The following is a 14,539-nucleotide window of genomic DNA, read 5'->3' as shown; positions in this document are numbered from 1 at the left end:
CACTGACACTTGAGTGACATTATTGATGACAATGTATATACATGTATTGTTCTTTTTCAAGCAATTGTAATAATCTTTTTTTTTAATATGTATTGCAAAAAATACATAAATAAAAAAATTTGTCAGCGTTTAACCCCTTCTCAGCCCAGGGTGAATGAACAAACAGGAGAGAAAGGGTTAAAGTCAGCAGCATTGTGCATGGCCCTCCCTGCTGAGCTGAGACACTCCTCCACAATGGGTATATAAGTGCTGGTTGTGGGGAGAGTCCATAGCTCCTCAGGTCCAGCAGTCATCGGTACCCCCTGCCCTCATGGCTCCACCAGACTTCAGTGGCACCTGGAACATGGTCAGCAATGAAAACTTTGACCGCTTTATGCAGAGCCTGGGTAAGTGGATGAAGACCATGACATTTACCTATTTTTAATAGGGGTTTAGGGGGTTATGTTAGCTTTTTTGCTCCTCATACAGATGTCTCCACTAGGGGGCAGGTGACCTCAGTGCTTTCCAGGTCACTACAGGTTGTTGTAACATTCACCTGGTTTATTGCAAACTCCAGTATATTGCCCTCTCCATTATTTACTGTAGAGCAGTGTTTCCCAACCAGTGTGCCTTCAGCTGTTGCAAAACTACAACTCCCTGCATGCCTGGACAGCCGATGGCTGTCCAGGCATGCTGGGAGTTGTAGTTTTGCAGCAGCATGGCCGTATAATTTTAATAGGAAATCTAATCAGTCTGTTTTTGCAGGATTAAAAGTGTGCTAGATTAACTTTGATCTATTGTTTTTGGTGGTGCTCCAGGTACGCCACGGTATATGTTGGAATAGAGTGTCTTTTAAAAAAAAATTAAAACAATATTCCAAAGTATAGAGCCTATGGAGCCATGAAATCTCATGTGAATAGGCCCTTTTGAGCATAGTTGCGCACACACCTTCCATGCAGGCTCATGAAATGTTTCCGATTTTTATTACAAATGGGTAAAATTAATACTTTGTATCTAGCTGATTTTATCAACTGAATATTGTGTATCTGCTTAGTTAACAACTTTTGAAAAAGACTGATGGAACAAGCTGGGGGATGTACAGAGATGTGCGCTTCACCCCCTGGCTTGCTGCAGTTTATAATAGCGATTGCAGTGAGCTGGGGAGTGAAGCGCACAACCGCTTGCTTGTTTTAATGGTCGTTGGTGGTCTTAATGCCCAGACTATGAACAATCAAAACTTTTTACATGACAAATATTTAATAACCGTATTTACTACTTTATATCACTATAGGAAGACTACAACTTAAAGTTCAACTCCTGTTCAGTTTGAACCTTATTGTACTGATTTTTAATTTCATCCTTTTGCTGAAGTCAATGTGTAATTACTTATGCTGTTCTGATCCTGAGATACATACCGTATCAGGGTACGTTCACGTGTGTATATAATCAGCTACAGGTTTTCCACAGCGGGAATTTCGCTTGTTGATTTGCTACCCGTTGCCTTCAATAGGTCTTTAGCAAATCCGGTAGTCACTGTGTGTGTGTGTATATACATTAATTATTCTGTATTGTACTCACTATTCTGCTGGTGAGGTCACTGTGTACATACATTACTTATCCTGTACTGATCCTGAGTTATATCCGGTATTATACTCCAGAGCTGTACTCACTATTCTGCTGGTGTGGTCACTGTGTGCATACATTACATTACTTATCCTGTACTGATCCTGAGTTATATCCGGTATTATACTCCAGAGCTGTACTCACTATTCTGCTGGTGGAGTCACTGTGTACATACATTACATTACTTATCCTGTACTGATCCTTAGTTGTATCCTGTATTATACTCCAGAGCTGTACTCACTATTCTGCTGGTGTGGTCACTGTGTACATACATTACATTACTTATCCTGTACTGATCCTGAGTTATATCCTGTATTGTACTCACTATTCTGCTGGTGAGGTCACTGTGTACATACATTACATTACTTATCCTGTACTGATCCTGAGTTATATCCTGTATTATACCCCAGAGCTGTACTCACTATTCTGCTGGTGAGATCACTGTGTACATGCATTACATTACTTATCCTGTACTGATCCTGAGTTATATCCTGTATTATACTCCAGAGCTGTACTCACTATTCTGCTGGTGAGGTCACTGTGTACATACATTACATTACTTATCCTGTACTGATCCTGAGTTATATCCTGTATTATACTCCAGAGCTGTACTCACTATTCTGCTGGTGAGGTCACTTTGTACACACATTACATGACTTATCCTGTAGTTCTTTTAATAAAAAATATAAAACAAACTAAAACGAAACAATGAACACCTACAGAGTATAGACACACACATCCTTAAACCTTCTGTGCAATATATAATGCATACGGAAAGTTTTTAGACCCCTTCACTTTTTTTCATATTTTTGTCAATGTTATGGTCCTTGTGCTAAAAAAAATTAGCAAATTTATCAAAAAGGGAACAAATATAGATAGATCAGGTGACACACTCACTATGCTTTTTACCTGGTTCCAATACGTTCAGCCATTCTTGCGATGTCCTCATTGCGGGTATACTAACTTTCAGTTCTGCGCAATGGAAGCGGCTCCTGTGCTTTCAGTAAGTTGTTTCCAGCCCCTTGGGTCGCTCTCTCCTTCCCTTGCATCAATATGCATGAGATCACAAGCTCGACAGGGGACCCTGCAGTTTTGTTTGGGGTAATTCCGTTGACCAAATTTGTTTACAAAGGACTCTTGCAGACTCCCAGATCCCTGAGAGGATGTCCTGGCGATCAAAAGCGGGATCCAACAAAATAGAGCTGGCAATTGCTTAACGCATTTCAGGTTTACAAACCCTTAATCATAGTGTGTAGTCTATCGAGCTCAGTGCATTAAATTAGTAGTACAGCTTGTCGCGTGATGGTGACATCACTATTGTGATCAGCTGTATTACTATTGCGCTGAGCTTGAATCGGATACTGACTAAGGGCTTGTGAACCTGAAATGCGTTAAGTGATTGCCTGCTCTGTATTTAATTGGATCCCGATTATTTATTTATTTTATTTTTTTTAAGCCTGGACACCCTTGTTTGCTAATTGTATTTACCCAAGTTATAGATTTCTGAGGAGTAACAGACCCAGGGGAGCTATGGGCCTAAATGTCTATGGCAGTGTTTCCCAACCAGGGGGCCTCCAGCTGTTACAAAACTACAACTCCCAGCATGCCCAGACAGCTGAAGGCTGTCTGGGCATGCTGGGAGTTGTGGTTTTGCAACTGCTGGAGGCACCCTGGTTAGGAAACACTGCTCTATGATTTTCATACAATTCCTGATCTCTCCTGTGAGAACAACAGATTGTCTTCACCATAAACAAGTGAGTCACTGGAGCAGTTTATAATCCGTTCCTATAATTGTAGACGCCACGATCAGCCAGGGAGAGTGCGAGCTGCCTCCAGAGAGGGATCTACGACCTAAATCACCTGCTGTATAGGGGCAGCGGGCACTACCCTAGGGTCTGTATCTATAGTATAGAGGGCGCTGTAGGGTGAGCCAGGACTATGTATAGTCAGCCACACACATTACTGAGGCACCATAGATGTCACTGTGCTTATTAACCCTATGCACTCCAAGCATTGTTCTCCCAACCTGTCGTTTACGCACAAGATGGCGTGACTGGGTTACAATGTTTCCAGTCTAGACAATATTCAGTAAGCTGCATACATCAGAAGCCGTAATTCCCCCTCTAGTGTTGCTGGTTTGCTAAACTGTACAAGGATGTAGCTGTAGCGGTCATATTAAGGCGTTTAAGTGTGGTGACCATGAGTATGCTGCAGGTGTTACAGAAACCCGCTGTCCTGCACTTCTGGGTTTGGGGATGTGACATCACATGCCTTTTCATCCAATCAGCAGCCACAGTGATGTCTGCCTCAGGCATTGAATGGCCTCACTACTTGCCTCAGTCAGCTGTATACTATACAGGAGCCTGGACTCCTGTCACTATACTGATGGGAGTGCCTGCTCATAGCTGAGCTGTGCCTGCAGTTATAGAGCCAAGGGCACAGCTCATACTGGGCAGGAGGTATACATTGTTTACTTCCTGCCCAGCAAGAATATACAGTAAATCGGTGATCTCTATTGATCACTGGTTAACTATAACCCCTTGCTGGGCTGAATGCTATGTGCCAGGCCAGCAATTAGTTAAAGGACATCTGCAGCGTTACAAACACTTATCCCCCTATCTTCAAGATGGGGGATGAGTGTTTGAACGCTGGGGGCCCCCGGCGATCTCCTGTACGGGGCCGCGGCTCTCCCGTGCAGGGGGCGTGCCAGCCGCAGCATGACGTTGCGGCCGTCACGTCTCCTCCATACATCTCTATGGGAAAAGCGGGGAGGGAGCATTCATGACTCCCCACATTCCCCATAGAACTGTATGGAGATATTTTTTTTTTGAGCGGGAAGGGGGTGGAAACTTAGCCTGAGGGTGCGTTCACACGTGCATATTTTTACTGCAGATCTGCAGCAGATTTGCTGCTGGAGATTTTGCTGCCCATTGACTTCAATGGGCAGCAAAAGCTGCTGCAGCAGATCTGCATCAGTAAATACGCAAGTGTGAATGCACCCTTAAGGTGCTCATACACATGAAACTAAGGCTAGGTTCACACTGCCATTTGCACCGACCCGTTAAGAGTCATCGTCTTGGATGCAAACGGCTACTATTCACTTGCATGGGGTACGTTGGTGACCTGGTAATTTTACAGGATTTTAGCAGAGAGAAAAAAATAGTGCTTTTTACTAATTTTTATTTTTTTTCTCTGCTAAACTCCCGTCCTTCTGGCCGGATTGCTGATGAAACTCTGAATAGTGGAATCGGACAGCAATGGTGAACGAGGCCTAAAGTGTATGCCGGCCTGCTGTTACTCTCTGGCCCTTGTTGTGTCCTATCCTGTAGCTAGGAGCTAACAATTTGCAATAATAATACCCCTTGATGTTCACCTTCTAACAATGCATTGATCTGGAATACAGACTATCCAGTCTATGCATAGTTTAAGATTTGTTACAATTTAATTCTGTATAGCTGCTGGATGAACAATTATTTATTTATTTATTTTTTTTTTTTTCATGTGTTGACAACAAGCAGAGATCTTAAAGCGAAAGAGTAATATAGAGAACTCTTTATCATTGTGTAATCAGAATCCTGTCTTTCCATTGGTTGCAGGTATTGATATTGTCACCAGGAACTTGGCAAAATTTATCAAGCCTCAAAAAATCATAGAACAAACTGGAGACTCCTTCATAATCCGCACGACAAGCAGCCTGCGCAGTTATCGGGTTCAGTTTACACTGGGGCAGGAGTTTGAGGAAGACACAAAGGGCCTGGATAACCGAAAATTCAAGGTATAGCTAGAGTAAGATGGGGTAACCAAAGATAGATTTGGGCCTTCAGGGTCCTTGGGTGGCATTTACATGTGATGTCTAATATGACATTGGACTATCTAGACCAGTGGTTTCCAAACTCTGGCCCTCGAGCTGCTGCAAAACTACAATTGCCACCATGTCCGGACAGCCGTTGGTCCACTGGTCTAAATCAAAATGGTTCTCTTTCCCCCCCCCCCCAATTCTTACGCTGGTGCAGGGCTTGTTACAGTGTGTCACATCCCTATCTTAAAATGAGTAATAAATCTATGATTGTTGCTATTTATTGAAAGACTACTTCAATGCACAAAAAAAGGTGTCACTGTATTCAGCTGAACAATTTGATTACAGACCTGCAGGTGGCAGCACAACCCTAACAAAGATCTATCCCTTCTAATAACCTGGGTTATGACTTCTCGTAAGTCGTTTATTCAGAAACTTTCCAGTAAAATCTCATCAGTTATGTGATAGGACAACACTTCATCTTATATTTATATTTAAAAAAAAATTTATATATTTTTTTGTCTCGGACTTGCTGTATAGACTCTGTTCTGATACCCCCCACCCCCCCCCCCCCCGGTTTCCAGAATGTGTGTGTGTGTGTATGTATGTGTGTATATATATATTTATTTAAAATATACTGCTTTAATGTATAGATGGAGCAGAGGAACTGTGAGATGTTGTCTCAAGGACCTGTAAGTCTGGTTCCAGTACCAAAAACCACTCTGGTGTCACGAACACTAGGGGTTAACATATTTCCCCAGGGGTTAATACAATCTGGCCCCACCACCATATATTATTTTTTATTTTTTTTATTATCCAATTTGTCTTCCGGCTATAGTGTTGTCACAGTAATGGCCTTATTTATAGGATGCCCCAGGTTGAATTGTTAATTCCATATAGAGTCCTGGATAATTCAGTGGTTCCCAACCCTCTGGGAGTTGTAGTTTTGCAACAACCGGAGGCACTCTGGTATGTGTCAGGTGGAGTTGTTTGATGGAATTTGGATGTTCTGGGATCCAGTACTTGTTGTTCCGGAAGCGATTTCTGAACTATGGCAAAGGTGGTAGAAATAAATGCCTGAAGGGGGTGATGGGGTTCAGTTAACTTGATGCCACTTATGTTGTTTGTGATCAGTAGTTTTATTTTCTCTTCCCACCCCCAGAGCCTGGTTACCTTGGACAATGGGCGCCTCACCTGTGTTCAGAAAGGAGAGAAAAAGAATCGAGGGTGGACACACTGGCTCGATGGTGATGACCTGCATTTGGTACGTAATATAATAATAAATATAAATAAATATGCTGGGAGTTGTAGCTTTGCAACAGCTGGAGGCACCCTGGTTGGGGAAACACTAATCAACATAAGAGATTGGTTTGTCAACAGTTCAGCCCAATGTGCCCCCTTTAAAAAACAAAAAGAAAAACACAAATTCTATATCAAATCAACAATGATACTGAAGTAATTATGCAGGCTTTGCCTATTGATGATGATCCATAGAGCTGCTCATCCTAATTCCAAGATTTCTATACCCTTATCCACAGATAACCCCAGTGGTGAGGACAGAGGGTGACTCTGGGGGATTTGATTATTTTAATTCCTGTGTGTGTGTATATATTTTTATCCTCCCCATTAGGAGGGTCGTAGGAGCACAGTAATTCCAGTGTAAGCTCCACTGTGGGTGCATACAGACGAGAGAGTAGGCTGGTTCTGGTATGCCAAGGCACATTGAGAAGGACAGGGAGGGGGTGGCCACAGCTGCTAGACTGGCCTCTGGTATGCTCGGCTGTGACTGCATACAGGATTGTGCAGCTGGTGCCCTAAAGATGAGGTGTGGCCCCTCCAGAAGCTGGATGTGGCCCTGAGTTACATGCAATGAATTCTTGTGCTTCTTAGAAAATATTTGTTAGAGACAAACACACAAACAAGCCACTGCCAGGGAAATTACAAGATTCGTCTTACACTTTTTTTTTTTTTTTTACTTTCCACGAGTCCGAAGGCAGCACAGTTGGGAGCAGAATATCCCACCTGTGCTGCCTAAGGATCTATCCACACGGCGTAATTTCTGCTTGCAGTATTCCACCTCAAATTAAAGCCCATAGACTTCTATGGGAGTGCGGAATCCCATAGAAGTCTATGGGCTTTAATTTGAGGTGGGATTACGCTGTGTGGGTAGACACCCCCCCCCCCCCCCAGGAGAAAGAATGTAGTCTTCTCTGGCTCCGCGTGATCCTACTAGGGTGCTGTGTAGTACAACTGGCATTAATACAGGCAGCACTGCTCAGTTTTATTAGGATGTTAAGCGTAGTGAAAAGTTGTTCTAGGGATCACTTTATTATAAAATTATGTTTTGTTTTTTTATCCCACAGGAACTACGTTGTGAAGATCAGGTGTGTAAGCAAGTGTACAGAAGAGTGCCTGAGGCCAGTTAATGTTCCTGCCCAATGGATTGTAGAGTTTTTAGTCCTGTAATATTTATATTTCTGGAACATTTAGTTGCATCGGGCAATTACTAGTCACCATGAATGATGATGGAGGGGATTTCTGTTACATTTGCTTATTAAAATACTATTAAAAAAAAAAAGGCTCTAGTTCATACATTGTAGATGCTGGTGGGGGAACCCTTGTGCTGCTTAAAGGGGTACTCCGGTGGATTTAATTTTTTATTTTTGTTTAAATCGACTGGTGCCAGAAAGTTAAACAGATTTGTAAATTACTTCTATAAAAAAAAAATCTTTACCCTTCCAGTACTTTATAGCATCTGTATGCTACAGAGGAAATTCTTTTCTTTTTTTTTTTTCTTTCTTTTGTCTTGTCCACAGTGCTCTCTGCTGACACCTAATGCCCATATCAGTAACTGTCCAGAGCAGCATAGGTTTGCTATGGAGATTTTTCTCCTGCTCTGGACAGTTCCTGATACAGACAGAGGTGTCAGCAGAGAGCACTGTGAACAAAAAAGAAATTCAAAAAGAAAAATTTCCTGTGTAGCATACAGCTGCTAATAAGTACAGGAAGGGTAAATATTTTTTAATATAAATAATTTACAAATCTAGTAGAACATTTAGAAAAATGAATGAAGTCTCACGCACCCAAACGTGTTTTCAGCATGGTAAATTATTTTATTCCAACATGAATAGCAGTAAAGGAAGCTACAATTCCATAGCTGGGAGCGGGAGTCGGCAAGCTCTCAGACGCGGGGCACACCACTGATAGGCTACTAGTTTCGCATCACCACGCAAAAACTTGTTCGGTTGAGTGTGACTTCATAATTTTTTTTTTTTTTTTATGTTCTACTGTCCATGCTATTGAAGTCTGCACCCGAGAACTCAGCCATCTGCAATATACACCGAAGTGCCTAGGAGCCTCATACTGGGATTACGTTTACCTGAGCAGTACCTCGTCTATATTCTATCCCTCCCACTATATCATAATTTACAAATCTGTTTATCTTTCTGGTACCAGTTGATTTAAAAAAAAAAAATATTCCACCGGAAGACCCTTTTTATTACCACATTTTGCCCACGGGGGATCTGCTGGATATCGCTATCCTCAACCTCTTTCCGTGCCATGACCACCTAGTAGTAGGTTCTTCACCACCTCAATCTGCAATATCTATACAATCTTGTTCCCCAAGTTAAAACCTGAACTGGGGTGCCTCTTCCCCAAACACAATCTAAGTAGTTACTCCTATGATATGCGCAGTACGCCTTTTCACACGGGCGTTTTTGCAGAAGGTCCAACCTGGAAAATGTCCAGGGGGCAACAGCATGTTCTGCTAGGATCACTCTAAAATGGGAATTGATAACATTGGAGATTTTAATCAGAATCTAGCAAAAACAAAAATCCACTGGCAAAATCAGTGTGTGAATAAGGCCTAAGAAGAAGTTTCATATCTGAAGACTTATCCGTCAGTCACTATACTACAACATTCACTTTTTGTTCTCTCTCTCTCTCTCTCCCCCCCCCCCTCCTTTTATAGAAGGAAATGGGGACACCAAAATACTGAGAGAACATGTTAAACATTAATTTACAATGAACTTCCTTGTATGATAGTGCAGAGGGGTCACTTGCTTCACTGTAGCTTGAGCCCTGTAGGATCTGCTCCCCGTAGAGATTATTGTGCAGCATAGATTAGTGTTGTATCCACATAGCAAAAATCTGCTGTTGATGGATCTGTCGCTCTTTTTGCTAGCTGTGCACTGCTGTTGTGCTCTGATCAGTTCAGCATTCATTCAAATTTTTTTTATTTGTTTGGTGCTGAATGGGTCTGAGCATAATGGACACCACAAGGTCCCAACGGATCCCCTTGACTTGCATAGGGTGTCTCCTATATTAGAGGAGTTAAGTGGAGAAAAAAAGAGATGTAGGGTGTGCGCCCGCCCGCTCAACTCCCATCCCAACAAAACTCCCTTTAGCTGTGCTCAGCGGCAATATGAACGTAACCTTTAAAGGGGTATTCTGGTGGAATTATATATATATATTTTTTTTTTCTCTCTCTACTGGGATACCACGTTAACAGCATTTAGTTTACAGCAAGCCCCATGGCCACAACAACATTTCCAGACTATTGTTTGTATGGAAGATACTTGTAAGCATGCTTTGTGACCTGTGCAGAGGTCATCCTACAGGGGAGGCTGAGCTGCTATTGTCTCATCTTGACTGAAGGGACTTTAGATTGTGTTCCTGTTCGCTGACCACCCAAACCCATAAGTGACACATACTTGGAAATAATTGGGCCCAAAGGCGCGTTTATTTAACAAAATATATTAAACATTATTACAATATTAACAGTATATCTAATTTATATGGCTCCCTGGAGGGTAACTAAAACCACTATGTAGCTCACACCACATTTCACCACCACATTCACTACCAAACTCATTACCCATGGCTGCAATCACCTGACCCACAGGCACCCACATGACCGTGCATGTACCCAATTACTCCTGGGGCCCTGAACCACCACTAGGAGGCCCATTCCAACTGTAAATAACCAAACTTACCCTGAGATAACACCTCGAAGGACCCTTTTCCTGCCACAGATGAGTGTATGAAACCTCACCTACTTTCATCCTGCCAATCATGAAGAGCCCTCTCTATCCCCTCCTGCAAGGCCAAGCCCACAAATCAATGCCTATCACATTCAAGTGGATCCCATCCCTCCTCAGAAACTCCCCAGGATCCTCCTCTAACTCACTATGCCCCCATTGTGTCGCACACAAAACGGCCCACCTTCTTGTTTCTATCCTTGTTCAATTTCACCACCAATCTAGCATTCTGCCAAACTCGCCGCGCCACCATTTCTGACCAGACAAAAACTATGCCTGGGAAAGTAGTCTGCAAGTGCAATAAATCCAGCTTGATGTCACAAATCAACTCTCATGAAGGGCGCCTCCCCAGATCATTACCCCCCCCCCCCCCCCCCAGGTGTACCACCAGCACATCTGGAGGACGATCCAAGGAAGCATGCCGATAAAACTCCTACAACAAACTTCTCCAAACCATGGCCCCGATAAGTATCCATCGGACCACCGCTACCGACATTGAAAACCCTAACTGCCTGCCATCCCTCCACACGTCAGCTCTGATGGCACCCCACTTCACGTAGTAGTGTCCCACGATCCGCACAAATGCCGGGCTACGACCTGAAAGACAAAAGCACGCAAATAACAAGAAAATAAACCATGACCAAACCCCACCAACTCCCTACGACTGGACTCCCAGCAACCAGTTCTCATAATGCGCTCCTCCCCCACACCCCAGCGGACTGCCTCCGTAGTGGCCCCTATGCTGAACGAGTGCGTTCTATAGTCCCAAGGGACCAGTCCCCTTGCCACCAAATAACTATGAAACACAGACACAAATTGATACTGAGACAACGTGGAGCCATCTGCATGAACCAACAATGGCACCGAGCCCCCGGGCGGACTGCCAAAAACTCCTCCATGCAACACACTGGACAAACCAAGGCCCCAGGCAAAGTAATGGCCTGCACCAGCCTAATCCGTCTTAGACTGGTGAAGACAGCAACGGACCAATCCCGGAAACAACTCCACGTCCGTAAAAGCCAAACCCCTCCGGCTCCTAGGCACCAATTCAGACACCCGGAAAGCCCAAAAAATACCAATGAAAATGCCAGACGAAACAACAAGACTTCATAAGGATCAAAACATTGCCCCACTACCTGTTCAGCCAAAAACTTCAACAACTCAAAAGACACAGGGCGCCGATGATCAGCCCTCCATCTACCCTGCCAGTAGCCCCGCAAGGCCTGGCTAACAAAAATGCTTTGTAACATCCTCCAAACCACGCATAGCAAACCAAAAGGCCAACGCAGACATACGACTGCCAACCCCAGAAAAAGACACCCCAGACTCATACAACACTCCCAGAAAATGCAAAACCACCATCATCCAGTCGTCCGCCACTTCACACATATCCACACTGCGCAACAACTCCTCCCAAACACGCCAAACCTTAGCATAAGTGGACTCCTAGGTACGATCTGCCAGACAGTGCCGAATCAATCCGGATGCAGACTCAAAACAACGCTCCAAAGCTCCTCTGGACAAGGGATACCGTATCGCTCCGCCTTCAGTGCCAGCGCAAGAAACCTGTCCCACTGAAAGCGAGAAAGTGAATCAGCACTGGAATTCAGCACTCCAGAAACATGTACAGCAATTGAATGAGCATGCAAAACCAAATCCTGCAACACCAAATGGCGCAACAAACGCAGCACCGGCAGCGAATTGGAAGTCTGATTATTGATCGCATGAACCACACCCATATTGTCACAACGGAAACGAACACGCCTACCCTGCAACCTATCACCCCAAATCTCTGTTGCCAACACAATTGGAACAAGTTCCAACAACACCAAATTAAACAACAAACCTTCCTGCTGCCAAGACTCAGGCCATACCGCTGCCTGCCAAAAAATGCCCCAAAGCCCAGAGAGCCTGCCGCATCTGTGAACAGCTCCAAGGCAGAATCCTCCACCGTCTCGGTCATCCACACCAATTGCCCATTGTAAACTGCCAAAAGAGACTTCCAAACCGCCAAATCTGCCCACACATCCGCAGACAAACAAACAAAATGGTGAGCCACCGTGACCCCACCTTTAACCATAGTGAAACGTCTACAAAACACCCGCCCAATAGGTAAAATCCTACAGGCAAAATTCAACTTACCTAACAATGACTGCACAACACTCAAACGCCCCCCACCCCCCCGTAAATTCACCATCTTAGCCTCTGGAAGCCGACACTCCATACGCTCCGTGTCTATTACGATGCCCAAAAATTTAACTACCATCTCCGGACCCTCGGTCTTGTCACCGGCCAACAGAACACCAAAGCAGCGAGCCACTGCCTCCATGGTATGTAACAGTACTGAATAGACCCTTGACCCCGCCGGGCCCGAAAACAGAAAATCGAGCTAGTGAAGCATTCCTCGATGCATTCCCCCATTCCAAAAGACAACTGAAAGCCTCAAAATAGGTACACCAAATTGAGCAACCCATCGGGAGGCAGCAATCAACATAAAAACTCCCCTGCCAACGAATCCCCAATAACCGAAAACTCTCTGGATGCACAGGCAACAACCGAAACGCCGATTCCACATCCGTTTTTGCCAACAAGGCTTGTGCCCAAACTTACAAACCCCCTTGACGGCTTCATCAAAAGACGTATAAGACACTGAACATGCCCCTTCGGCAATCCCATCATTCACTGAAGTGATGGATCAGCCGGAACTTCCCCGGCTCCTTCTTAGGGACCAAGCCAAGCGGCGACACGACCAACCCTTCCACTGGAGAATCAGCTAAGGGGCCTGCCATTCTGCCCAACGCAACCTCTGCCACCAACTTAGCCGAAACCACCTCTGGGGCCGCAAAGGCCGACACCAGATTACGCCCATTGCTACCAGAAGCCACCGCCGAACTAGGGATCCGAAAACCAAAATTAAAACTCTCCACTGTCTTGCAGAAGGGGGAGCACCCACCTGTCTGTCTACAGAACCGCCGCCCAATAGAGACCGGACCTGCTCCTGGAACCAGTCACCACCATGGCATTCAGCAGCCTCCTGCAGCTGCCCAAACAAGGCCTCCAAATCCATGAGGGAAGGACAGAGAGACGTGCGGCCAACTTTTCAGGTAAGATGTTCCCGCCACAGTGATAACTCCTCCCTTTACCAGCCCTTAAATAACCTCCCAAACCCACCTCTTGAACTATTGACCCCCCCCCCCCTTTACCATTACCTCCAGCCCCGACTGACCACTGCTCTCTTAAAGCAAAAGACCCCTTATAAAATACATGCTTCCAACTGGAACCACTAAACCCCTTGTCAGGGTGCTATTCCGCTACAGGTTCCCCTCTGCTACATCTGCTTACAATATACTGGTTTCTCCTTTTACTGTAAAGGTAGCCTTAAAGGAGACCTGCGACGCAACACTTTTCACTTCGCCTGTGCCCAGGCTGTAAACGGGAAAAAAAAAACTCACCTTCCTACGCTCCCCCATTGTGTCGATATCCTTGTCCCGTTCCTCCGGTGCTACTTGGCTCCCTGCTTCTTAGGCTCGGAACGTCATACTGCAGTCAGCGTATCACCAGCCGCAGCGATGTCTGCCTCGGCCGGTGATAGGGTAAGTGCACTGTCTTGTAAGAAGCCTGGGCCCCACCTTTTCCCTGCTGCCCGGGATCCTTACATGACAGCGCGCTCAGCCTATCACCGGCCGAGGTGGGACATCGCTGCGGCCGGCAATATGCTGAGCGCAGTATGAGTCACCGAGCCCAGGAAGCAGAGCAGCACCGGAGGAACGGGACGGCGATATCGGCGCAACAGGGGAACATAGGAAGGGGAGTTAGGCTACTGTAGGTTCAGACTACGGAATTTCTGCCTGCAATTCTGCTTTGAAATTGCAGGCAGAAATTCTGCTTACAATACTGTACATGCTAGTGAAGGGATTTTCCATTCACAAATTCCTCTTCAAAAATTCCATTCAAATTACCCCCTGAAGAATGGTGTAGCTCATTCTTTAGGCGGAAATACTCACGGAACACATTGCCTTAAGTATTAAGCCTTATGCGTTTTGTGACGTCACACCATTCCCCCTCTATTCATGACAATGGGAGGGGGCTTTACGGCTGT

General features: G+C 44.9%; 1 protein-coding gene across 1 annotated transcript; it reads left to right on the top strand.

Moving 5' to 3' along the window:
* The first annotated feature begins 238 nt into the window (after nt 1-238).
* RBP7 (retinol binding protein 7) lies at nt 239-7,970 on the top strand. Its single transcript, XM_056543545.1, has 4 exons — nt 239-386; nt 5,199-5,377; nt 6,561-6,662; nt 7,762-7,970. Exons 1-4 carry the CDS (start codon nt 311-313, stop codon nt 7,822-7,824), a joined length of 420 nt encoding a protein of 139 aa, XP_056399520.1. The 5' UTR covers nt 239-310; the 3' UTR covers nt 7,825-7,970.
* The last annotated feature ends 6,569 nt before the right edge of the window (nt 7,971-14,539 follow it).

This window comes from Hyla sarda, chromosome 10 (genome assembly GCF_029499605.1).
Source record: "Hyla sarda isolate aHylSar1 chromosome 10, aHylSar1.hap1, whole genome shotgun sequence".
NCBI lineage: Eukaryota > Metazoa > Chordata > Amphibia > Anura > Hylidae > Hyla > Hyla sarda.
Note: the sequence above shows the minus strand (reverse complement) of the source record. Positions and strands in the feature narration are given on the sequence as shown.